The 25,206-nt window shown below is 36.5% G+C and overlaps 1 protein-coding gene across 1 annotated transcript; it reads left to right on the top strand.

Annotated features, from left to right (window-relative positions):
• The first annotated feature begins 224 nt into the window (after window positions 1–224).
• On the top strand, window positions 225–1,635 carry LOC136706622 (immunoglobulin alpha-2 heavy chain-like). Its single transcript, XM_066680219.1, has 4 exons — window positions 225–332; window positions 550–886; window positions 985–1,335; window positions 1,598–1,635. The coding sequence occupies exons 1-4, from the start codon at window positions 225–227 to the stop codon at window positions 1,633–1,635; spliced, it is 834 nt and encodes a 277-aa protein (XP_066536316.1).
• Window positions 1,636–25,206: the final 23,571 nt, after the last annotated feature.

The following is a 25,206-nucleotide window of genomic DNA, read 5'->3' on the forward strand; positions in this document are numbered from 1 at the left end:
TGTGTGGCTTTAAATATATCGTATGAACATAATTGAAACGTTATGTCAACAAAAGTGTTAAAATCAGATTTTTGAGAGATACTGATAATTGAGCTTCCTCAGGCACCAAAAGAAAAGTGTCCAGGCCAAGGCCTTTCTGCTTAGAGTCTAAATCTTGACGATCTGGGTTTCTGCAGGAGGAGGGATTTGCATATTAATTTCATGTTTTATGCTCATTTTTATGAATGGCTGGGGCTGAATCCTACTTCCTGTCATTGGAGCCAATCAGCTTTCAGCACAGTGTTATAAACCTGTGCTTGCAGAAGTTTACCACATTGGCTAAGTGTGCCATGGTAAGGTAACCAAATTAACTGCATTCCAAAGATATTTATCCTGTTTTTCAGGAGATACACTGTTCCACAATGATTGGATATTTTGCATTAGTTTTCTTCTCAGCGGCATTAGGTATTGTTTCAGGTGAGTTTATTTTCATCTCACTTATGAAGTACATGGATGGCTGTACAATATTCCCATTTTTAAGTTAATTTTCTTTCAGGTGACATCTCCCAGATTGAGGTTCCTTGTCTAAATGGGCTGAAGTACTTTCAGAACAGAGACCATATTCATCTGAGTTGCTTTTTTACATCAACCCTTGCATCTGTTACTTCATGGTTGAAACAGACTCCAGGAGAAAAGCCTCTTCTCGTTGCTTCTGTTTTTCGTACTGCAGTCATTAACTATTATAATGGCTTCGACAAGATCAGCCGCTTTAAGGCATTAAGAGATGAAAGCAGTTTTAATCTGAGCATCACAAACACAGAACCATCTGATTCAGCTACATACTACTGTGCAGTTACATATTTTTCAGATATTGCTTTAGCAGACTGCAGGGTTGTAGTTGTTAATGGTAGGTGCTTATCTCATACCTTTCATTTATAAAATAGCATTAGTCTAAAACCCAAGTCTACAGCTCATTCAGTGCTCAGTGTATATTTTTTTCTTCAGGTTCATCTCCAAGTCTCTACACTGTTCTCCAGACTCCTGTATTAGACTCTGTTGAAGAAGGAGGCAACACAACTCTGCAGTGTTCAGTCCTCACAGATGCGACGGCAGGAGAACACAGTGTGTACTGGCTGAGACATGGATCAGGAGAATCTCCTCCAGGAATCATTTACATTCATGGAGACACTAACAGTCAGTGTAGCAGGAGTTCTGAGACTGATTCTCCTACACAGAGCTGTGTCTACAAACTCTCCAAGACCAACCTCAGTCTCTTTGACGCTGGAACTTACTACTGTGCTGTGGCTGTGTGTGGACAGATACTGTTTGGGAACGGGACTAAACTGGACTTTGTTGGTGAGAAATATTGTTTTAAATGTTGGTACCATTTTAGAATAAGTCTACACTTATAAAGGTTTAGAAATAGCTTAAAATCTATTTATTAATAGTTATTAATCATATTTTTATTACAATAATAGTCATTAATAATCATCTCTAACACATAGATAGAAAGGGCAACAGTGACCTCTTTTTTTCCCAAACAGTGAAACCACATCAATCTATAGTTAAACTTTAGATCTTGCCAGATACTGACCTTTGTCTTCGTCTTCTCCATCAGTCGGCATTGAGATTGCTGGCTTTATCAAATATTTTTAGATCGGTTTAACCATTTAATGAATTAACCACCAACAGAGTGTCTTTTTATACATTAATGATAATGTGGTTTACTTTAACATATGAAATTACTAAATTACTCAACATTTTCTGTACGTTCTCTGACACTTCCACAAGTAGACAAAAAAGTGGTCACTGTTTTCCTTTCTATTTTTGTGTTACAAATGATTCTTAATTACCTTAAAAGTGTTTACAACTTAATTAATAACCATGTAATAAACAGGTTTTTAAATCTTCATAATTGTAGTCTTATTTTAAAGTGGTACCAAAATGTTTTTGTATAATTTTAAATTTGCACACATACAAACAACACTTGCTGAATGTACGGAAGGTCTGTGTGCCTGTTTTTTTCTTAATTACTGGTACATTGTTTAATCCGTTTTCATCCCTTTTTTTTAAGTAAATGTATGAAAAATGTAGCCAAATATTAAATTTGTGCACAATTAATTCAAGGCAATTTTATTCCGTTTCAATTACAACAAAAATAAGATAATCACTTTTAAATTGTGTTCACACCTTAAGAAAATGTGTTGAATTAAAAATTGGAAATTGTCCCCTAAAATAAATTTTTAGTATTAATACATATAGGTCTCTCTGGTTATAAGACTGTTATAAGATTTAAGTATTCTTCCCATGATTTACATCAAATCCCAAAACATAATTCTTCACCGTGGCATACAATCTGACATAATCCTGAACTGTGCCACCAAGATATTTTGCTTTTTGTTTGTATTAATTACTGTTATCCTTATATTAGGGTTGAATGTATATAAAATAAAGTGTAAGCATTGATGTGTCTTTGAATAGAACTATATAAGAACAAAATATTATTATTGCTGTTATTATTATTATTATTATTATTATTATTATTATTATTATTATCATTGTTATATTTCAGCATTGGCACAGAAGACTCAATGTCCGTTTATCCAAATTCCAGTTCAGAAAAAATGCACTTCATGCTGCAACAGCAGACTGTGTTGAATAATAAACAAATTCCTGAAGGACCTTGTGCCCTTGTGGAAAATTTTTTTATATCACAGTAGCCTGACAGTTTCTCATGCAATTAGTGGATTTTTTTTCATACTATTTTCCAAAATATTTATTCTATAATCTTTTCACTCTTATTTTGACACAGTCTTTATAGTCCATATTTTGTTGTGTGGCAGGCATCAGATTCTTAATTTGTTAATTCATTTATTTCCAAAATAACCTCAAGTTAGTCAGTGAAAATCCCAACTTTTATCTAAATAGGGTTTGTCCATAAAGATCATTTTAAAAAGTACATTGGTTTCATTTTTTTTAAACAATAACTATTTTATAACAACATTTTTTAAAATATTTACAAACATTTCTGCATCCCATTTACAATTAAGGTCTCATTTCTGTTTTTAGGGGATAGTGGGTTGGACCAAATTTTTCTTGTGATCACTGTATCAAGCATAATATCTGTGGTTGTGGGTCTATTCCTGGGACAACATTTACACAAATGTTGCCATAAAGGTATGTTGAGGACTTATTATTATTATTATTATTATTATTATTATTATTATTACTGCTAAATACTGATTTTTCCAACATGTTCAATAATGTAACATTTTAATATATATATGTTTTACTTGTTGAAGATGCTGCTGGAGGTCACTCTTTCACCAAAATAAAGCAGGTGAATCAAAACCTTTGCACCCAAATTACAGAGTATTCAACTATGTTCATGTAATTAGCTGTAAAATGATAAAATCCAATCTCTTTCTGCAGGTGGCATGTGATGAAGCTTTACACTTTGCAGCAGGAAATTACATCAATGACCCTCAGCAGATGATTAAAGATGCTAACATTTATTCTCAGGTCATTTACTACCAACAGAACTGAACTTCATGAGGCTTATAAATCTCTTTTTCTTCTTTTGTGCTCTTGTAATTCTCACTGACTGAGGCCTTTATTAGCAAATATTGAACATTGAATGCTGTGGGTTTTTTTTAAAACAGTATTTTATTGTTTTTAATTTTCTGCAATAAAAACATTTTAGGCTAAATTCATCATACTGAGACTGAGACACTGAAAACATTCCTATTTGCCAAGATCTTTTTTAGCAGAACCCAACCTCACTGTCTGTACAGAGTTTGGTGTGTTCCTCCTGAGTCTGTGTGGGGTTTCCTAGTGGGTGCTCCAATATCCTACAGTCCAAAAACATATTTGTTAATGTACTGTCCATAGCTGTGAGTGAATGTGTGGTAGGCTGGCACTCTGTATTGTGTTCCTGCCTTGTGCCCACTGTAACCTTAAAAGTGGTTACAGACAATAAATTAATTAGAAACATTTCATATCATGTTACGACACAATATGTGGAGACTGAAGCACATGCTGAGATTAAGGAACACAAACCAGGGCACTCATAACTACACAAAAAAGGTCCACAGGAACAGATCAGAAACAGATCATGACATCTATCAATAACAATTTATGCCTAGTATATAACAATCATACATTTATGCCAGCATTTGAATCCCATTACTCAGATGACGATTTAAATTTTCCAAAGCATTCAAACCACAACACAGTGTCACAATACATTCATACTAACAGAGAAAAAGTTGTTTACATTACCCCAAGTTTGTCTCTTCTGGGTGTGCTTGAGGCCATTTGCATTGTCTTGTGTGTGCAGGTCCAGCTTCTGACAAGTAAATAATAAGACAAAAGAAATTGCTATTTTCTTCAGAGACACCAACAATATCTGCTAATTATGTCCACTCTTTCTTTTTCTTTAAATTGTTCCTGTATATGTACTTAAATGCTATTCTTATCTGTGTAGTGGTAAACACAGGAGGCTCATAAGCACTGTTTACTCTTTTTCCCATTTTAAATGATGCAGGAACGAAAGGACTTTAGGAAAAACATGTTTAACAAGCAGAGGCTGGGGACCTCTGATGTTTATGTCTGATTGGTCCAAAGAATTTGTTGGAGCCTATCATTGTTGCTTCACTGAATCATTAATCATTTGCATAAAGCTGAGAAATCTCGACTCACCGAGTTGTTTGTTGCTCTGTCTTTGTGTTGTTTGCTATTGTCAGTAAATTGCATACTCAGCTATGAACTGAACTGTCACTTATCACTCCTCCTGTGAGTGTGAAAGCACACTAATAATGAAAGAGTGCAGTTCTCTTAAGTATGGGCGTATGAAGCAGTACAAAACTGGAGGGTGGGCTTTTGTTTGCACCTTTCTGAACTAAAAAGCAAAACTTAAAAACATATAATCATTAACCTAATGGAGATAAAGGAATTGCTCATAATCAAAATGTCAGGATACACAATTCTATATAACTGCAGCCTGGCAGGGCAGCATGGTGGCACAGCAGGTAGTGTGGCAGTCACACGGCTCCAGGGATCTGGTGTTAGGGGATTGACTACCTCTCTGGATGACTGTAAGGAGTTTCGTGCATTCTCCCCATTCTTCCTCTGGGTGCTCCGGTTTCCTCCCATGGCCCAAAAACACATATTGGTGGCTCAAAATTGTCTGTAGATGTGAGTGTGTGAGTGAATGTGTCCAGACCCATTGCTACCCTGAACTGGATAAGCGCTTACAGACAATGAATGAATGTAGCCTTAAGGCAAGGCAAGTTTATTAAGAGATCAATAGATTGTACACAAGGGCAATTCAAAATGCTTTACAAAAAAAGCATTTAATTAAGAACAAGAATGAAAAAAATTATTTAGAGGTGTGTTCAAAATTTGAGATCTTCTAATGTTCTCAGTCAGCATCATATCTAAACACTGCTTCTCCAAGTTTGGTTTTCACCTTAGGCAGGACTAACTGTCTAGTTCCTAAAGACCTAAGAGCTCTGCTTGGCTCATATGTCTGTAGCAGATCTGAAAAACACTGGTCCTACAATTTTAAGACATTTATAGACCAGTAACAACACATTAAAGTCTATTCTGTAACAGACTGGTATACAGTAAGGATTTAGGATCAGAGGTTATGATGTTATTTTTCTCTTAGTGAGAAGGTTGGCAGCTGCATTTTGAATTAGGTGAAACAGTTTAGTAGTCACTTTTGAAAGTCCGAACAGTACAGTAATCAAACCTGCTAGAAATTAAAGCATGGATACATTTCTCCAGGTCTGGTTTAGTCTGAACTGAGTCCATTATAGTGATGTGTTGGTCGCGAACAAACCGATTCAAAGAGCCGGCTCTTGTAAGTGAAGGATGAGAGCCGGTTCCCGTCTAAGACCGAGCCATTTTTTTCTAAGGCTTGTCATTCAACCAATCAGAGAACAACAAGCAAGCTCCAACCCTCCAACCCTCCAAACTGAGACACTTGGTTTTCCTGAATGCCAATCTGCCTTCCAAAAAATAGTTGAAAATGTTAAATCAGTTAAATGTTTGTTGACAGTTGTGGTTGTTTTATTCACTACCGTTGAATGCTGCTGTTTTGCACTTTGCAGAGTATTTGTTTATGTTATTACCCAGAAATGGATGATTATTTAATTTATTAAGTATTTTGTAATACTAAAATACTATTAAGTATTTTGTAATACCTACCTTTTGGGTTCCATTGGCTATACTTCAGAGTTTACAAGTGATTTTTTATTAAGGTGTTTAAATAAAAATCCAGTTATTTATACAATTGAATGTGTGAGTGCAATCAGTGAGTTATTACAAGACAGCCATAAAACAATTGGGCATTGCAACACTATTTATTTTTAATATTGAACAATAATATTTTGTCCATATAGTCATGTAAAATGTAGGTAATATTGTTCTGTACCAGTGGAAATAAGTGGTAAAACAAAGCCATTTAGGAGCCTGAAGAGCCGAGCCAAAAGAGCCGGCTCCCCAAAAAGACCAGAAATTCCCATCACTAGTCCATTAGTACACCAGGGTTTTGAACTAGTTCAAGACATCAAAAATAAGAATAGAGAGCATTTTTTACAGGATCACCTATGTATATATTTATAAGTGTAGTTTTAGGAGTGAAAGAGCAGTGACTTGTAAGGTAGCACAAACCCCACATTATTTTGCTAGCTACACAATACACAATTTCATTCATTCATTCATTATCTGTAACCGCTTATCTAGTTCAGGGTCGCGGAGGGTCCAGAGCCTACCTGGATTCATTGGGCGCAAGGCGGGGGAATACACCCTGGAGGGGGCGCCAGTCCTTCACAGGGCAACACAGACACACACACACATTCACTCACACCTACGGACACTTTTGAGTCGCCAATCCACCTACCACCATGGTTTTTTTTTTTTTTTTTGGACTGTGGGAGGAAACCGGAGCACCCGGAGGAAACCCACGTGGACACGGGGAGAACACACCAACTCCTCACAGACAGTCACCCAGAGCGGGAATCGAACCCACAACCTCCAGGTCCCTGGAGCTGTGTGACTGCGACACTACCTGCTGCGCCACCGTGCCGCCCCTACACAATTTCAACACCACCTAAAATCACATGATTGTTCTCAATCCTGTCAGTCGCAAACATTTGATGTGACTGCAAGTAAAAAAAAAAAAAACTAGATTTCAGCAGTCATATAAACAGCACAAAACACTACCTGATGTTTGACCCTATTTTACTGTGACACTGTGTATTCATTCACACAGCTGATCTCATTAATCTGTGGGTTTTATGAAATGTTCATCCTTAAATCTTAAATGTGTTTTTCCTTTTCACAACCATCTTGTGACTCCTTCGATAAGCACAGCTGATCTAGTTTTTCAAATATATTAGGTATATAAATGCATTTAGGTTTTGGAAGAATTGTATTGATTGTCTTATAAACAAGTTTATTGACATGTAATTATAAATGTGCATTATGTACTTATCAATGATATACTAGAACATACGTTACTTAAGTAGTAAAATGAGTAACTTAATTTGGTTGATATTCACAAGTATACAGACATGTCTAAGTATATTGGAGTTTATGTGTTCTTAATCGTGTACTTTTAATCTTCTACACTTAAGTTAATTATAAATATAAAGTTATGAATTTTTGGCTTTTAGTTTGTGGTGTAAATAGTACATGGATGAAACTGTTCACAGGGTTAATAAAATAATACACAATCAGAGTTAAATTTGGTTGATATTATTGACCATATTCTTTCAGGGATTGAGCAAAATGATTTCACGTCTAAAATATAAGTAAAAATATAAAAGAAAATATAATTTGTACAATGATAACACTGTAACTAGTAACTAACTTCATTGTAAGTAGTAGTTATTATATCTTTACTGAGTAAGCCTCCATCCACCGGTGGCACTGTTTCACTACATACACTCAAATTCTCTTTTAATTAGCAAAGAAGAGCTATAACGACAGACTATTTCTGTCAGCGATAAACATACAAACAAAGTTTTTCTAACTTTCTGGACTCTGCAGTTAAATCATCAGGTTACTCTGGGTTGACAAATAATCAAGTCTTTTTCCACACAGTTTACAAAAGACCTTTTAGTAAAATATATTTTTAAAATAGATAATTTTTTACCATGATACCAGGTTGGATCTGAGAATATTGTAACATGCTTTATTCATATTGTAATCCATTACAATCACAAGTATGACAGAAATATATAGCTATACCTAGAAGCTTGTTTTCAGTATATAGTAGTAGTACAAATTTAAACTTAAGTGTGAAAATATTGTTTACTCAAAATGTTCTACTTTCAACCCTGAAATATACATTCATTCATTCATTCATTTATTGTCTGAAACCACTTATCAAGTTCAGGGTCGCAGTGGGTCCGGAGCATACCTGGAATCACTTGGCACAAGGTCCTTCCACTGGCAACACACACATATGGACACTTTTGAGTCGCCAATCCACCTACCAACATGTGTTTTTGGACTGTGGGAGGAAACCATGTGAACACGGGGAGAACACACTAAACTCCTCACAGACAGTCACCCGGAGCAGGACTTGAACCCACAACCTCCAGGTCCCTGGAGCTGTGTGACTGCGACACTACCTACTGCACCAACATGCCGCCCCTGAAATATATATAAAGTATAGCTTTATAAATTACCATGTGGGCCAATTTAGTCCCAAGAAACATTACAATAGTACAAAAGTGTGATGTATGTCCCTGTTCCTGTTCCCCTGCCTAGTCCAGTCCTATTTCTTGTTCAGTCACCTTTTCAGTCCCTTGTCTGAGCTTCTTTCTTGTCTTGTTTTCCAGGCTCCTCTCCTTTGCCAGCTCCTGGGGGGGTCTAGGTCTACGCGCCCCGGTGGGAGTTGCGTGTTTAGGAGGGGGTTTCTGTCATGTATAGCCCTGTCTAGTGTGTTCCTGCTGTCTGCCTCATTGTTTCCTCTAGTTGTCATGTGTTTATAAGCACATGGCTTTGTTTTGTTTCTGTCTTCCTTGTCTCCACCCTTGCTATCCAGGGCCCCCTGCTTCTGAGGGCATCTCCACAGGACCCCCTGCTCCTGAGGACTACCCCCTCAGGTTCGGGCAAAATTTTTTGGGGGGTGGGGGCTGTTAGCCTCAAACCTCACGACAAGGGAGGTGAAGCTAACAGGGGCACACCTCCGGGGGATCTATGGTTGAAGAAATCCCTCAAGAGTGCACCCATCAGTCCCCCTACAGTCCCCCTACCCTCAACAGCTTCGACACGTGCCCTGCGAGCAGCCCAAGCCCCTGCCTCTGTGGACGTCATCGCAGGGCCCCCTGCCTCGGAGGGTGTCTCCGCAGGGTCCCCTGCTTCAGATTATCTGTGAAGGCGGCGCCCCCCGCTGCTTCTATTTCTGCACTGGTGGCAACCCCCACCATTTCTGTTCCTGTGGTGGTGGCAAACCCAGCCGCTCCTGTCCCTGTGAAGGCTGCATCCGCCGCTCCTGTTCCTGTAATGGCAGAATCCGACGCTCCTGTACCCATGAAGGTGGCGAACCCCATCGCTCCTGTCCCTGTGAAGGTGGCGAACCCCGCCGCTCCTGTTCCTGTGAAGGCGGCATCCACCGTTCCTGTTTCTGAGATGGCAGCGAACCCTGCCGCTCGTGTCCCCATGAAGGCGGTGAACCCCGCTGCTCCTGTTCCTGTGAAGGCAGCATCCACTGCTCCTGTTTCCGAGATGGCAGCGAACCCCGCCCCTCCTGTTCCTGTGAGGGTGACGAAACCTGACGCTCCTGTTCCAGTGATGGCGGCGACATCCACCGCTCCCATGACTGTGGCCCTGGCCGCTTCTGTTCATGGCACTAAGTCAGCCCCAAGACTTCAGGGCTGACTGTGCCCAGGCTGGCCTCTCAGACTCTGCAACAGACTTATGCCAGTCCAGGGCACTCCTCTATGTTTGCTTTTGTCCCTGTGTCTGTTCCAGTTTTGGTGCCTGTTTCTGTTCATGTCCCTGTGCCTGTGTCTGCCCTTGTCTCTGTCCCGGTCCCTGTCACCATGTTCGTGTCTGTCCCTGTAAATGTCCCTGTTCCTGTTCCCCTGCCTAGTCCAGTCCTATTTCTTGTTCAGTCACCTTTTCAGTCCCTTGTCTGAGCTTCTTTCTTGTCTTGTTTTCCAGGCTCCTCTCCTTCGCCAGCTCCTGGGGGGGTCTAGGTCTGCGTGCCCCGGCGGGAGTTGCGTGTTTAGGAGGGGGTTTCTGTCATGTATAGCCCTTCTAGTGTGTTCCTGCTGTCTGTCTCATTGTTTCTTCTAGTTGTCATGTGTTTATAAGCCCATGGCTCTTTGTTTTGTTTCTGTCTTCCTTGTCTCCACCTTTGCTCCTCCCTCTTGTGCCTCCTTTGTGTTCCTGTCCCCTCGTTATCTGTCCCCGGTATTGCCTGTTGGCATTGTCTTTCTATAGTTCATGTCAGTGTTTCCTGTTTGTGGGTCATTGTGGTAGATGTATGTATGTAGAAGTTTCTGTTCAGAAGTTTCTGTGTTGATGTGGTTGTATGTATGTGGTTCATGTCTGTGCTTAAGATCCTTGCTAAGTTTTGGTGCTCTCTTTAGTTCTTGTTTAGCCCTTGTGTTTAGTGTTTAGTGTTTAGCTCTTGTGTTTTGTGCTTAGCATTCTAGTCCTTGTGTTTAGCCCCTTTGCCTAGTTCCCGAGTCTCTCAATTTAGTTCCGTTGTTCTGTTTATTGAAAGTCTCTTGCAATTACCTCCATTCCCTTTTATATCTCTGACCACCTGACACTCCCCTACACCCACCATGTGACTTCAAGTAATTAACTAGTACACTGATATTCATGTACTTAATTCATAAAGTATACATTGGAAGTAGACTTGAATTTATCTAATGAAATGATTTTGGTAAGAGAATGAAAATTCTAATTTAATGTTTATTTAAATTATATAAAAAATATAATAGAGTGTTAATGAGCTTTAAATTTATCTTCTACCACAATGTATTCAGCACCACTCAGCTTCTTTTTAGTTTGTCAACTAATGTTTAAGTTAAGCTAAAAATTAACATACAAAGTAAATTAAGCAGGACTGAAATTCTAATAAGCCAGAATATATCATCTTCCAAATGGGGTCTTAAAGGAGCAAGCACCCATTACATCCCAACCACAACAGACTTTTTATAGTCTATTACAATAACTTTCTTTTTCTTGTATCTTTGTGAGAGGTCTTAGTATAACATTTGGTAAAAATCATATTCCATGATATCACCATGTCACTGGGGCACAAGGAGGGACAATGTGAAATTCTATCCTTAACCCAATTGTACACACACACACACACACACACAAACACCAGTGAGCAGTTAGCACACACAAACACACACACCTGGTATGTTTGGCAGCCTACTGTAGGACTGGTACAGCTAAGAGAAAAAGTTTGTCGAAAAACATGCAGCTAACACAAAGTAAAAATGTACATGTTATTCTAATTTTCCATTTCCCTCATGTTGGATCATTCTCTCATAAATGTGACTACCTACTGGGGAGCCCAATGGTGAAGAAGAGATTGTGTGAAGAGTGCTTGTGGTGCATCACAACCTTGAACTGTACAATAGTTAAACATATTCATACAAAATTGAAATTGAATATTTTTATTAAATTGCAATTAAAATAAAATTAAATTAATATAACTTATATTAATAATAATTACACAACTATACAGATAAGTTAGGATAAAACATTAATTCCTAAGAAAAAAATTGTGTAAGAGTAGCTTACATACAGATATACGAGGTAAAAAGAAAGTATATAAAAATTATATATTAAAATAAAATGTAGTTATAAACAATGTAATATATACTATAAACAGAGACTATACATATATGTGCTGTGCGTACAGATGTATGGAAGAGGAGCAGCCTTTTTTCCTAAGAAATAGGTAAAATCTTCTTAAAATTGTCTTTGATGTGGTTGGAAGATTCACATTTCAACCCTCACTGCAGTAACTGTGTGTCCCCAAAACTGTGGTTACTGCTTCATATACATTCAGATATAAGATGAAGTTCACAAGAAAAAGAACAAGAAAAAACATGGTTGTTACCTTTAACATGATCAGATAAAAAGAAAAAAAACATGTAGCAGTTTATTTTACAATAATGCACTGGATGAGAAGTTGTCTACCATGACTTTCAAAAGTGTTTATTACATTTAATGCCTCTGACATAAACAAGGATATTGTAAGATTTCCTGCAGCTCTGAAAAAAGTGTAGAAATTACAAAGTACAGTTTAAAAATGTTATATATAATACCCAAATATCATTCCTGTATGCTTAAGGACATCAATGGACATCAATTGACAAAAAGTCAAAACATCAAAAATGATTAAAGACACATGGAAAGAATATGCAGAAGGCCTGTACACACAAAATGACAAACACTGGTTCCATATCTGCAAAGAAGTGAGACCAGGCTGCATTCTGTCACCATACCTGTTCAAACAATACGCTGAATATAGAGGAATTTTTGTCTCTTACAGATTAGTAAAATGCAGTCATATGTTATATAATAAATAATGTTAGAGGTAGAAAATATGATTTCAGTAACAAACCTTAGAGAATGTTGTGGTGGTGTGTTAATTTGCTGCAGTCATAACGCTTAAACCTCCTTAAGCACCAAAAGAAAGGGTTCAGACAAAGAAATGATTTGCATATTATTTTCTATTTTAATGCTCACTTCTGTGAATGGCATAAGGAGAATAATTCTTCCTGGTAATGGAACCAATCAGCTTTCAGCACAGTGTTATAAAGCTGCACTTGCAGATGTTTACCACAGTTGTTAGCTGCGCCATGGTACGTGATCTCACAGAATTAACTTTTTTAATTCATTTTTTGTTTCTGATTATTGGGTGATACATTGCTCCACAATGATGGGATTTTCTGTACTGGTTTTCCTCTCTGTTGCTTTAGGTAATGTTTAAGCTGTTTCTTTATTTTTAAGTATTAATTTCATAAATTGAGATTGTTTTTCTGACAGGAGAAGCATCCAGATTGCTCTAAAATCTCCAGCATTATGAATTTTCAGTAATATTGCTTTATGTTGTTTAATTTATTTTCTTTTCTTTCAGGTGACAACTCAAAGATTGACTTTCCGTGTCTAAATGGAGTAAAGTACTTCCAGAACAGAGACAATATTTATCTAACTTGCTTTTTCTCATCCCTTGATGCGTCAGTTACTTCATGGTTGAAACAAACTCCAGGAGAAAAGCCTCTTCTCATTGCTTCTGTTTTTCGTTCTACAACAGTTAACTATTTTTATGACTTTGACAATATCAGCCGCATTAAAGCACTGAGAGATGAAAGCAGTTTTAATCTGAGCATCACAAATGCAGAACCGTTTGATTCAGCTACATACTACTGTGCAGTCACATATTATTCAGATCTTGCGTTATCAGACTGTGCAGTGGTAGTGCATAAAGGTAGGTGCTAATCACATTCATTTTGTTTTTCATAAAATATAATGGGTTAAATCCCAAATCACAATCTCCATCTCATTCAGTGATCAGTGAATATTTTCTCTTCAGGTTCATCTTCAAGTCTCTACACGGTTCTCCAGACTCCTGTATTAGACTCTGTTGAAGTGGGAGGCAGCACAACTCTGCAGTGTTCAGTCCTCACAGATGCGTCTGCAGGAGAACACAGTGTGTACTGGCTGAGACATGGATCAGGAGAATCTCCTCCAGGAATCATTTACACTCATGGAGACACTAACAGTCAGTGTAACAGGAGTTCTGAGACTGATTCACCTACACAGAGCTGTGTCTACAAACTCCCCAAGACCAACCTCAGTCTCTCTGACGCTGGAACTTACTACTGTGCTGTGGCTGTGTGTGGACAGGTACTGTTTGGGAACGGGACTAAACTGGACTTTGCAGGTATGTGTGAATATTTTATTAAGTGCCTTCACTTTTGCTTTTATATTAAGGCATGTTTAGTTGTTGGTTTAAATAAAATGGTAAACACAGTTACTGATAATGATGTTTGCTTCTTTCTTTGTTTTAGAAAAATGTCCTTTGCTGCCAGCCATTTTTGTTTTAGCCGCAACAAACTTCATTTCAGTGGTTGTAGTTATATGTCTGTGCAGAAAATTACACACCGGTCGTAATAGAGGTTGGTTTGACAAGGAGTCTGATCTATATTTCTATATGTTAATGACTGTAAATCTATGATTTATACAAATTATTCAATAATGTAATGTTTAAATACTGTACTTATTATTTGTTGAAGGTGCCACTGAGGGTGAAAAAGCAGAAATAAACCAGGTGATTAATTCACTTTTTACTGAACTTTTTCATCTAAATTGAGTTAATGGAAATCCTGAACTCAATTAATATTGTGCCACGTTAAGTAAAATATTTGGTATTTACAAACCTGTTATAAAATAGTTTTATTTCATCTGTGGGGTGATCATTTTATACCCAATTATAGTATTGACCTGTTGCCACTGTATCTAAATATTTTTAAGACATTCCAACATTTTATTTTTTTTTTTTTTTAACAGTGCATGGATTTTCCAGTCTTTTTCTGCTTTCTTACCAGCAATGTTTGATTTTTTTTTGCAGGCACCAAATTCAAATTAGGCATCTATATATAAAGAAAAAAGGTTTCAACATTTGTTATTTAATGTTGGCTTTCCAATAATAGGATTTGAATTATTTGCACAGCACTGCACTGTCTTATATACATTTTGCCCAGTGAGGCATCTTTTTTTTCAAGCGGTATATTTGGCAAATAATTTCTATTTAGAATTACATTACACAAAATTTTCTTTATGTTTTATATCATGACAAACACAAGCAAAAATGTTTTGCATTGACAGCTAGTTATCAGTGATCTCTGTTTAATAAAGTGTGTTTCTTCAGGATTTGTGTGATGAAGGTTTGAACTACGCAGCTCTGAGTTTCACCAATAAACCAGCATGCTCTAGAGGAGCTAGAAGACAAAAGAAGCTGAAAGACACTGAAGTGTACTCCCAGGTCAATCTTCCCAAATAAAATAGTTTTTTTTAAAGATATTGGCCTCTCTTTGTTACTAATGTTAAGACATAGAACATCTTATCAGTTGAAAAAATATTATGACATAATATCTTTAAGTTGTTCAGAATTGCTGGTTTGTGTCTTCATGTTATTAAGGTGCAGCCACATTTATATTTTCTATAGCACAATCCAGTAGTTTTCAGCTCCAGTCCTGCTGACCCAATGACCTGCACATTTTCAGTTATTCATCTATTCCCCTCACAAACCTTATTCAGGTCATCAGCTCATTATCACACTCTTCATGATCTGGATCAAAAGTGTTAAGGTAGGGAAAAACCACAAACCACATGTTTTCAGAACAATGACCTGAAAAACCTTTAGTTCAAATCCATTGCCATCAGACAGTGTTTGTGTCAGAAAAATTGTAAACATTTTTTTCCAATGTTGAACAATTTCTATAGCATTCACTGTGTTTAAAATGCACTCTTTTTAAAAATAGATTTTTTTAAGCAATAAATCAAAAAATATTTTTCCCCACAATGATAACCTGTACCCAAAGTTTAGAAACGTGGACTTATGACAAAAAGTTCACTGATTTTATCCCCCATCTGGCAGGAAAAAATAGGGGCAGAGGGAGTGCAGGAACAGCTCTTTCTAATTCTTCAGCATTCATGGCTGATGTGCCCCTGATCAATACTACTAACCATTGACAGTTCCCCAGGCACTCTGCCCTCTGCTCCAGGTGCATGTGCTTAAAGATTGCTCACTAATGTGTGTGTGTGTGTGTGTGTGTGTGTGTGTGTGTGTGTGTGCATCCACGTTGTTCCCCAAAGTGTAATATTATTAAACTTTAAATTCAAAACATGTGTTTCAGTTAGGGTGAGATTAGGCAATATGTAAGACAGTACTTATTGAGGAAGTTTAAGGGTAAGTCTCTACAAAATTACAGTAAGTCTGTGATATGACGCTACAGTTCACCAAAACAAACATGTGGGTATGTGTTCACTGCTCACATTTTTGTCTCAGTTTAATTGTACTGCTTTGTAATGATCATAAAAACATGAATATGTTTTTTTATAAAAGCACATTCATGGAAAGAACACTATGGCGTGCTTTTGAATTATTATCTTTGATTCAGAGTTATTTTCTGAGTAATGTACACTGTGTAGAAAAAAAATGGGTTCCTTTAACCTCCTCTCTGAAATGATCAACCAAAACATTAAAATGACCTTCATGTTTCAACACTCATTGTCTGTTTTGTCATCTCCGCTGGCTTTTTGTAATTCTGCAATTACAGATTGTAGTCCATCTGTTTCTCTATATACAATTTTAGTCCACTGTTCTTCAAGGGCCCCCACAGGACCAGTAAAGAGCAGGCAGTGTTTGGTGGTGTAACACTCTCATCTCTGACACTTGACAAGTTGGTGGCAAATTGTCTTATGTGGGTCATAATTCTTGTTAGAGCGTCTATAATTTAGAATGTCTGATGGGACATTTCTGGAATGTTGTAATTAGTACCTACCAAAAGTGGTCCACTTGCAACCAGTGCATCAGCAACATGTTCATGGTGCCCAAAGCTCATTGTTGCAGGTAGGTTGTGCACTGTCATGGCTGATCCCACGAAAGAGCTACTCTAGCATACACTGCTGAAAAGGTTCATGCTGGCTGAGAATAGAAAAGTGTATAAACACTGTTGTGTATATAGCTGCATAGCCACAGACCAGTCAGAATGTCCATACTGACATGTCCATCACCAAAAGCAACTATCCAAACTGCACCATGGAACAATGAAAAAAGTGTAGGATGTTTTCCATCCCCCTAGTTTTTGTGAATTATGAAAATATACATGAAAATACCTGGATGGAATAAGGTCAAAAAAAAAAAAAGTATTGCAAAAATGTTTTATGCTCAGACGAGTTGGGAATGTTAGAATATCGCTAAAGCGCAAATGTACAAAAGGGCGATGGAAAAGGGTTTTTTTGAATAAATAATGAGGTTTCAGCTGGTTTATACATACTGTGCATGCGATAGGGCATGCACCGGAGCCCTGGACTGAATGGATTCCACCCTACTCTCCTTCCTCTTCACTCTTCTCCAAACTTTACTGCTCTGTTCTCACACCACAACCCAAGCTTCTTATTTTAGTGTATGTATGGAATAGTAAACATTGATTGGCCTGAACAGCCAAATAAGATTATATAAAGAATATTATTACTCATGTATGTGGTCTCTTTAAGCATAAATACCTCAGTGAATCAGAGAGTAAAATATGTATTAAAAATCTCCAGTAAAAGGGTATTTCAGAAAATATGAAATCTGAAATCTGGATTGGTTGTTTTTTATATGTATTGACCACAATTTTTAGAGTATATTTAAAAAGTACACACAGCAACACTGAGCAAAAGTCAGAGACCAAACAGTATTTTACTTTCCACTCAAAATATTAAGAACAAGCTCTATACCACAGAAATAACACAGACGCCCAACAAAAAATATTAAATCAAGCTTTTTGATATAAATGACCAACTCAGGCCTCTCCCTCTTCCTCTCCCTCATGTCAATGCCGTCCCTGATCACGGGGTCCTACATCATCTGAAGTTTATTCGCAAAAGTGCACTGGATAGAAACATGACTCCTTTCACATTTATTTCTTCTGATATTTCTTTATTACACAAAACATATGCAAACATTTTGGATGGAAACCCACAGCGTGTGTACCTTAACCTCAGGCAGAGATGACGCTAGGATTTACTATGGAAAGATGGCAAGCAGGCAGAGGAAATGTCATGATCTGAGCAATGTTCATGATCTGAAAATAGTTTATGAACATGATAAAGGTGTCAAGGTGCTGATATAGCCTTGAGGGTTCAGTGCTGATTTTGCTAGATAATATTGAGCAGTTTATTTTAATGATATGGCTGAACAGTGTATATTCAAATCTGGAATTCTCACTTTTCAACAAATTTGCACATTTACATTAATATTTAAGTTACGATGCTCACACACAGTTGATTTGTGCAAACGTAGTGTCACACTGTGCGCAAATTGGAGATATTGTAAATGTACAGTACTAGTCAAAAGTTTGGACACATCTTCTCATTACTCATTGATGGAATAGGGCTATTCACTGTATAGAACTGTGTACCAGCTCCTGCTTCTGCACAACCCAAGTTATGGTCTCAAACACATTAAGAAGGCGAGCAGTTCTACAAATTAGCTCTTGACAAGGCCACAGCTGTTCAATGAAAACCATTCCAGGTGACGACCTCATGAAGCTGATGGAGAGCACGCCAAGAGTGTGCAAAGCTGTCACCAAAGCAAAAGGTGACTACTTTGAAGAACCTAAAATATAAAACATAATCTGGCTTGGCTTATTATGTAATTCCATATGTGTTCCTTCATAGTTTGAATGCCTTCCATATTCATTTATAACATAGAAAATAATAAAAACACAAACAAGAAAAACCACAGAATGAGAACATCTCCAAACCTTTGACTGGTACTGTAGATTTACAATATGTGGAAATTTGCCCCAAAGAAAAAAAAAAGAACCTCCCTGAGTGGACATGTCCAAATATTTGACTGGTACTGTGTATAAGTAAAAATAAATTGACTAACAAATTGTTTTTTCTGCTAATATTCTACACTACTGTCATTTCAGTTTTCATTATTAAACTGATTAGGTTAATCTAGTGCTACACAGCAAATTCTCCAGTGTTAAATCAACACTATTAGTGTTAATACTGAGCATGTTAAATTATAACACTAACAGTGTTAATTTAACACTAGTAGTGTTGATTTAACACTGGTGAATTTGCTGTGCATTCATTGGTTTGTAAATTAGTTCTTTATTCATGTTGATGTTTTCTTTATTCTCTATTCATGCTGACCTAAGGGGTTCCTGATATGGCAGCCAATCAGCTTTCAGCACAGGATTATAAAGCTGCACTTGGAGAGGATGTAAGTACACAGTAATGCGGGTGTAGTACCTGTGTCTCTGATGACTACCTTTTTTCTTTCAAAACTGTAAGTGTGCACAGAATTAACTCAATTTAAATACTTTGGTTTATTTGTAAAAAAAAAATACTAGTATTTGTACAGTTAAAAGGAATTTTCTTGTTTCACTAGATGCATTTCTGGAAGTGTTTGATGATGACTGGATGGTATGTAATCATGTTACTCTTAACAGCATCAGGTAATTTTATGTTAGTTTTGCTCATTCTTTTTAGTTATGTGTGAGTTATTATATTAATTATATTATTAAATTAATTGATTTATTTTTCTTTTAGGTGCATCAGATGAAGATATTGTCTCTCTTGAAAGATTAAAGTACATTCATGTGGGGGATAATACTACCTTGACATGTTCATTTTCATCCATTGATGCATCTGCAACTGCCTGGTTTAAGCACACTCCAGGAGAAAATCCTCTTCTCATAGCTTCTGCTTATCGCTCTACGGGAGTCAAGTATTACAATGGTTTTGACAAGAGTGGACGATTTACTGCATTAAAGGAACAAAGCAGTTTTACTTTAAGTATCACAAATGCTGAATCAACTGATTTAGCTACATACTACTGTGCTGTTGTAGATTATTCTTACCTTGGATTAGGAGCTTGCATACTTTTAGTCTTAAAAGGTAGGTGTTTGTCTGTTCAATAATTGTCATCAATATAAATGTAGGATAAACAAACTGAGGTAATCTGATGATGTTTCCATGCCTATAGCAGTCTATATTGCAATATCCTGAAAAAAATACTCTAAACAAAATCATTTTTGCCCATTTATAGGTAGCAATGTTGTTCTCTAGACTCCTGTATTAGACTCTGTTGAAGTGGGAGGCAGCACAACTCTGCAGTGTTCAGTCCTCACAGATGCGTCTGCAGGAGAACACAGTGTGTACTGGCTGAGACATGGATCAGGAGAATCTCCTCCAGGAATCATTTACACTCATGGAGACACTAACAGTCAGTGTAGCAGGAGTTCTGAGACTGATTCTCCTACACAGAGCTGTGTCTACAAACTCAGACCAACCTCAGTCTCTCTGACGCTGGAACTTACTACTGTGCTGTGGCTGTGTGTGGACAGATACTGTTTGGGAACGGGGCTAAATTGGATGTGGTAGGTAAGAGTGAATACTATGTTAAATCTCTTAAAATAGCATTAAATCCGAAGTTTTGTATATATATATATATATATATATATATATATATATATATATATATATATATATATATATATATATATATATACAAAAAACACATTGTGTATATGTGGCCACCCATTGTTCTCCTTTTTAAATCAATTTCACATTTTATTATGTACAATTTATGTTCATAGTTATTATAGTTATAGCTATTATAATTATTTAAGACATTTCATGTCTTAAAGTTTACATGATATTAAAATTTTGTGGACACATTTTACTCTTGTGCATATAATTGTAAACAGAAACATTTTCAGTATTTTAAAAAAGAGAGAGATAGACAGGTAGACAGACAGAGAGAATTACTTGCAAATTGTAGTCACACATTAAGGTTAACAATTAATATTAATTAAGATCTCATTTCCTATTATAGAGGACGGTGGTTTGAATCCGGCTGTCCTTGTGTTAACCATATCAAACATTATATCCGTTGTTGTGGTTCTATATTTGGTATGGAAAATACAAAGATATCACTGTAAATGTAAGTGTATATTAAGATTTATTATTGCTGTTATTGTTATAGTCAAATTCTAATGCTAATGATTATATACATTTTGGCCAGGTAATAATGATGAAATGTGCTTTAAAATGTATATGTTATTTGTTCAAGACACTGCTGAATGTCACTCAACTGGAGTAAAGCAGGTGAAATTGAATTGTTCATCTTAATTTATATCAAATTTGTTCAGCATCAGAAAAACTGTTTAAATACAGTCTGTTTCTGCAGGTTGCACGTGAAGAAGCTTTACACATTGCAGCAGGAACTTACACAAATGAACAACAGCACACGATTAAAGCGGCTAGAGTTTACTCTCAGGTCATTTACTACCAACAGAACTGAGCTTCCTGAACCTCATAATACTCTCTCGCTCTCTCTTTCTTCTACTTTGCTCATGTAAATCTAGTTGACTGAGGCATGCATTGGTAAATATGTAAAAATACATTTTTCTAAAATGTATTGTTGTTGTTTATAAAGTAGCAGAGTCAAGGAGATAAGTAAATCTGATTAGCAACAAAATACTATATTGTGTGTGTGTGTGTGTGTGTGTGTGTGAGAGAGAGAGAGAGAGAGAGAGATCAAAGTATTCTATTTTATGACTGCTAAGGCAAAAAGATTTCCACACTGAACATGTTTAAGCTGATTTACTTGAAGACTTTTAATTTGTTACTATGTTATACAGAGGCAGTATCGTGTAATAATTGTCTACATGTAATCTGACTGCAACAATCAAGTAGTGGTAATCAGAGTAGAACGCATTTGGAATAATTTGGAAATATGTAACCAATATTTTAAGAGAATATTTCTCCACAATGTGCTAGTGTGCGGTCATCTTAGATTATCATTTCATTCATACATTTTCTGTAACCACTTATCCAGTTCAGGGTCACAGTGGGTCAGGAGTCTATCTGGAATCAAACTAACTGGGTGCAAATCAGAAACACCTTGGACAGAGCTCCAGTCCATTACAGGGCACTACACACTCACATATTCACTTAAACACTCACACCTTTGGACCCTTTTGAGTAGCAATTTCCCCTACCAACCTGTGTTTTTGTACTGTGGGAGGAAACCAGAGCAGCCGGAGGAAACCCACAAGGATATGGGGAGAACACACAGAACTTCTCGCTGACAGTTACCTGAGGTAGGGCTCTAACCCACAACCCCAAGACCCTGAAGCTGTGTGACAGAGACTGTTGCACCACTGTGCCACCCCTTTTGGATTGTCAGTGTTGATATTTTCAACAGACATGAACTAATATGTTATATTATATAAATGTTTACAGTTATTCAGTAAAAAGCCCTGGCATAGCACTGCTTCCAAATCTGACAGCTTACCAAAAGCTCATCATTTCAATAAATTAAGCTGAAATTTCCAGAAGGCCTACTCTGTATTTTTCTACTCTTTTTCTACTCAGAAGGCCTACTCTGCATTATATTTTTCTTAAGAATTCCGATCACTTTCCTATTATGCTGCAAGTTACTGTAAGTGAATTAATTAATTATATTACATACATGTTTAACAATAAAAATACATTAATAATTACACTATGTAACATAATTTTTGTTCCTGGGTATGGGGATGTATAAATCATGTATAAACTTCATAAAAAAATACCAACATTCCTCCATGAACTTTGATTTTGTGACAATGACCTACACTAGTTTTGTATTTACCAAAATAAAACACAAAATTGAATTGTGCTTGTGTTTAATCATAGAAACAATCAACAGATCGCTACAAATATGCTATGATTATGAAACTCGGTCAATGCTGCATATAATAGCTCAAAAATGAGTATAATCTATGGATTTGCAACTATACTATTTATATCATTTTCTTGGAGAAGGCCAGTTCTTTCTGCAATAGTGTGCACTTGTATCCAGGTGTTCTGACAAGTTGTTTTACCTTGTCGAAATACGCTACTTTGCTGCTCTGCATATGCTCAGATCAAAATTTTTAATGTTTTCATGTGTTTTTCATGTTAAATTTGTTTTTCTCTGCTGTATTACACAATTGTAGCTATTTGCTTGAGTGTTCCAAATCTGAACACAGCGAATTAAATGTAAAAAACTACAAAACCATTTTTATCATCGTAGTAATCTTATAATACATTTAATATGTGGATTTGGGCTATACATATCTCCTGCTTATACTTCTGTAGGCAGCATCCTCTGATACAATACATTTAGATTGTCTACTATTTTATTTAAACAACTTTACACATAAAAGTATACTATGGCAGCACATTTCAACAAGGAAGTACAACTCATCAGAACACCAGCTGTCCCAGAGGCAAAGAAAACATGAAAAACTTCTGTAAAGGCCTTGGAGGCCCACCAAGAATGACAGCATTTTTATAATTTTAGCATCCTGAGCAGGGGATGTTTTTTTTTTTTCTTTCTGCTGTATGAGACACTCTCAGGAATACACACAATTTCCAATATCAAAAGTTTGTTCCCAGGCTCCAGTACCTTGAGTTGGCCATCATACACAGGGCAGAGGGGGCCCCCGGTGTGAATCATGCTGCACAAATACGTAGTTCTCATTGTGCAAAGAAAGAGGAATGTGAGACCACTGTACTCTGTGATGAAACATGGGCACAGAGGAAAATCAGCCTTTTCCTCAGTTAATAAATAACAAAGATTAATTTGTTTGTAATACAATTCTCTGTATCTATTTTTATCTGCAGTTCACAAATTCTTAATGAGCACTCCAAGTTCGGTCAGTTATGACACTAATAAGAAAGCTATGTAGAGAGCAACCTCCTGTGGTTTTTTAGTTCCAGTCTTCCACTCTCACTTCAGGGTTTGCCTGTCAGCAACACTATGTTATTTAACATGTTTACTCATTTAGTGACCATACTAAGTTAAAGTTGAGTACTTGAAAATGCATATTTCCCCAGTAGACATCTTAAAAATGTTATGTTTCAAAAATAATTGTCTCTTCTTTTTCTTAACATACCTTTTCTTTTGGAAATTTGATTGAGCCATCTTCTTCTCATGGTGCAAAATGCAATGCTGTACATATTTCACTGGAACATATTATATTTCTGTACATATTTCACTGTACATATACTGAAAATACACTGATATATTTTTGATATATCATTTGATATGAAGATGAATGTTTAGTCACATTGATACATTGTTACATTGATGGGATTAAATTGGTTAATCACATTGTTATTATTGTTCAATAACTACTGCAGCTAACTATGTTTATAAGCAAGTTATATAGAGAGCAATGAGTGATGTTTTCATAAGAAGCTGTTAAAAATCATTTGAAGCCCTTCCTTTATGTGGTTAAATGTTTCAGCAGTCTACCCTCACTGGAACGAAGTAATAAGGAGAAATAGTTGTTGCCTTTAACATGATCAGATTACACAATAAGTGGCATTTTATTAAAAAAATAGATGATTTAAGGTTTTGCACTAGGAGTAATTTGCATATTAATTTCTATTATTATGCTTAATGCTATGATTGGTTGGGCCCCAAATCTAGTTCCTGTCATGGAGGCAAATCAGCTTTTAGCACAGGATTATAAAAGATGCTCTTGTACAGAGAAATGCAGTGTCTGAAAAGATTACTACTGACCTACAAAAACTGTGAGTGACTCCATGTTAATGAAAATTAAAATAATAAACAGTGATTTATGACAAATGCTCTATATTATATGTTGTAATATTTATATTTTATTTGTTCAGGAGAATCATCACTTGAAGAATATGAAAATGCTTCATTTTTATATCTTTATTTTGCTCTTAACACAATTAGGTACTATGCTTTTTTTGTGTGTTTTATCATATTAGGTGTCTTACCCAGAAACCACATGGACATATGTAGTTTCCAACAATACTTTTTTCCCCCACATTATGCTTTTCAGGTGGCGCCTCAAAGATTGACGTCCCCTGTGTGGATGGGCTACAGTACATTCAGTCTGGAGACAATATTACATTGAATTGTTCTTTTGATGGTGCAATAATGACTGTGTGGTTCAAACAAACTCCAGGAGAGAAGCTTCTTCTAGTTGCTTCTGCTTTTCGTTCAACAGGAGTTAAATATCACAGTGGTTTTCAGAAGAGTGGCCGTTTTAAAGCGTTAAGAGAACAAAGTGCTTTTACTCTGAACATCACAAGCACAGAAACATCTGATTCAGCAACATACTACTGTGCAGCTGCAGATTATTCAGACACTGTGTTATTAGGTTGTACAATTTTAGTTCTCAAAGGTAAGTACAAGTCTATGACAATATGATTTTATAAAATGCCAGTTTCAAAACCAAAAACTTTGTAAACTCTGAACTCTGCATCACCATCTATATTAATACATCAATAAATTAGTATTTTTTTCTTTCTTCAGGTTCATCTTCAAGTCTCTACACTGTTCTCCAGACTCCTATATTAGACTCTGTTGAAGTGGGAGGCAACACAACTCTGCAGTGTTCAGTCCTCACAGATGCGTCTGCAGGAGAACACAGTGTG

The sequence above is a fragment of the Hoplias malabaricus genome, chromosome 9 (genome assembly GCF_029633855.1).
Source record: "Hoplias malabaricus isolate fHopMal1 chromosome 9, fHopMal1.hap1, whole genome shotgun sequence".
Taxonomy (NCBI): Eukaryota; Metazoa; Chordata; class Actinopteri; order Characiformes; family Erythrinidae; genus Hoplias; species Hoplias malabaricus.

Coding starts and splice junctions, on each gene's coding strand:
- LOC136706622 (XM_066680219.1), top strand. CDS start 225: ATGGCTGGGGCTGAATCCTACTTCCTGTCATTGGAGCCAATCAGCTTT. Junction 887..984: donor CAGGGTTGTAGTTGTTAATG/GTAGGTGCTTAT, acceptor TTTTTTCTTCAG/GTTCATCTCCAAGTCTCTAC. Junction 1,336..1,597: donor GACTAAACTGGACTTTGTTG/GTGAGAAATATT, acceptor CTTCTCCATCAG/TCGGCATTGAGATTGCTGGC.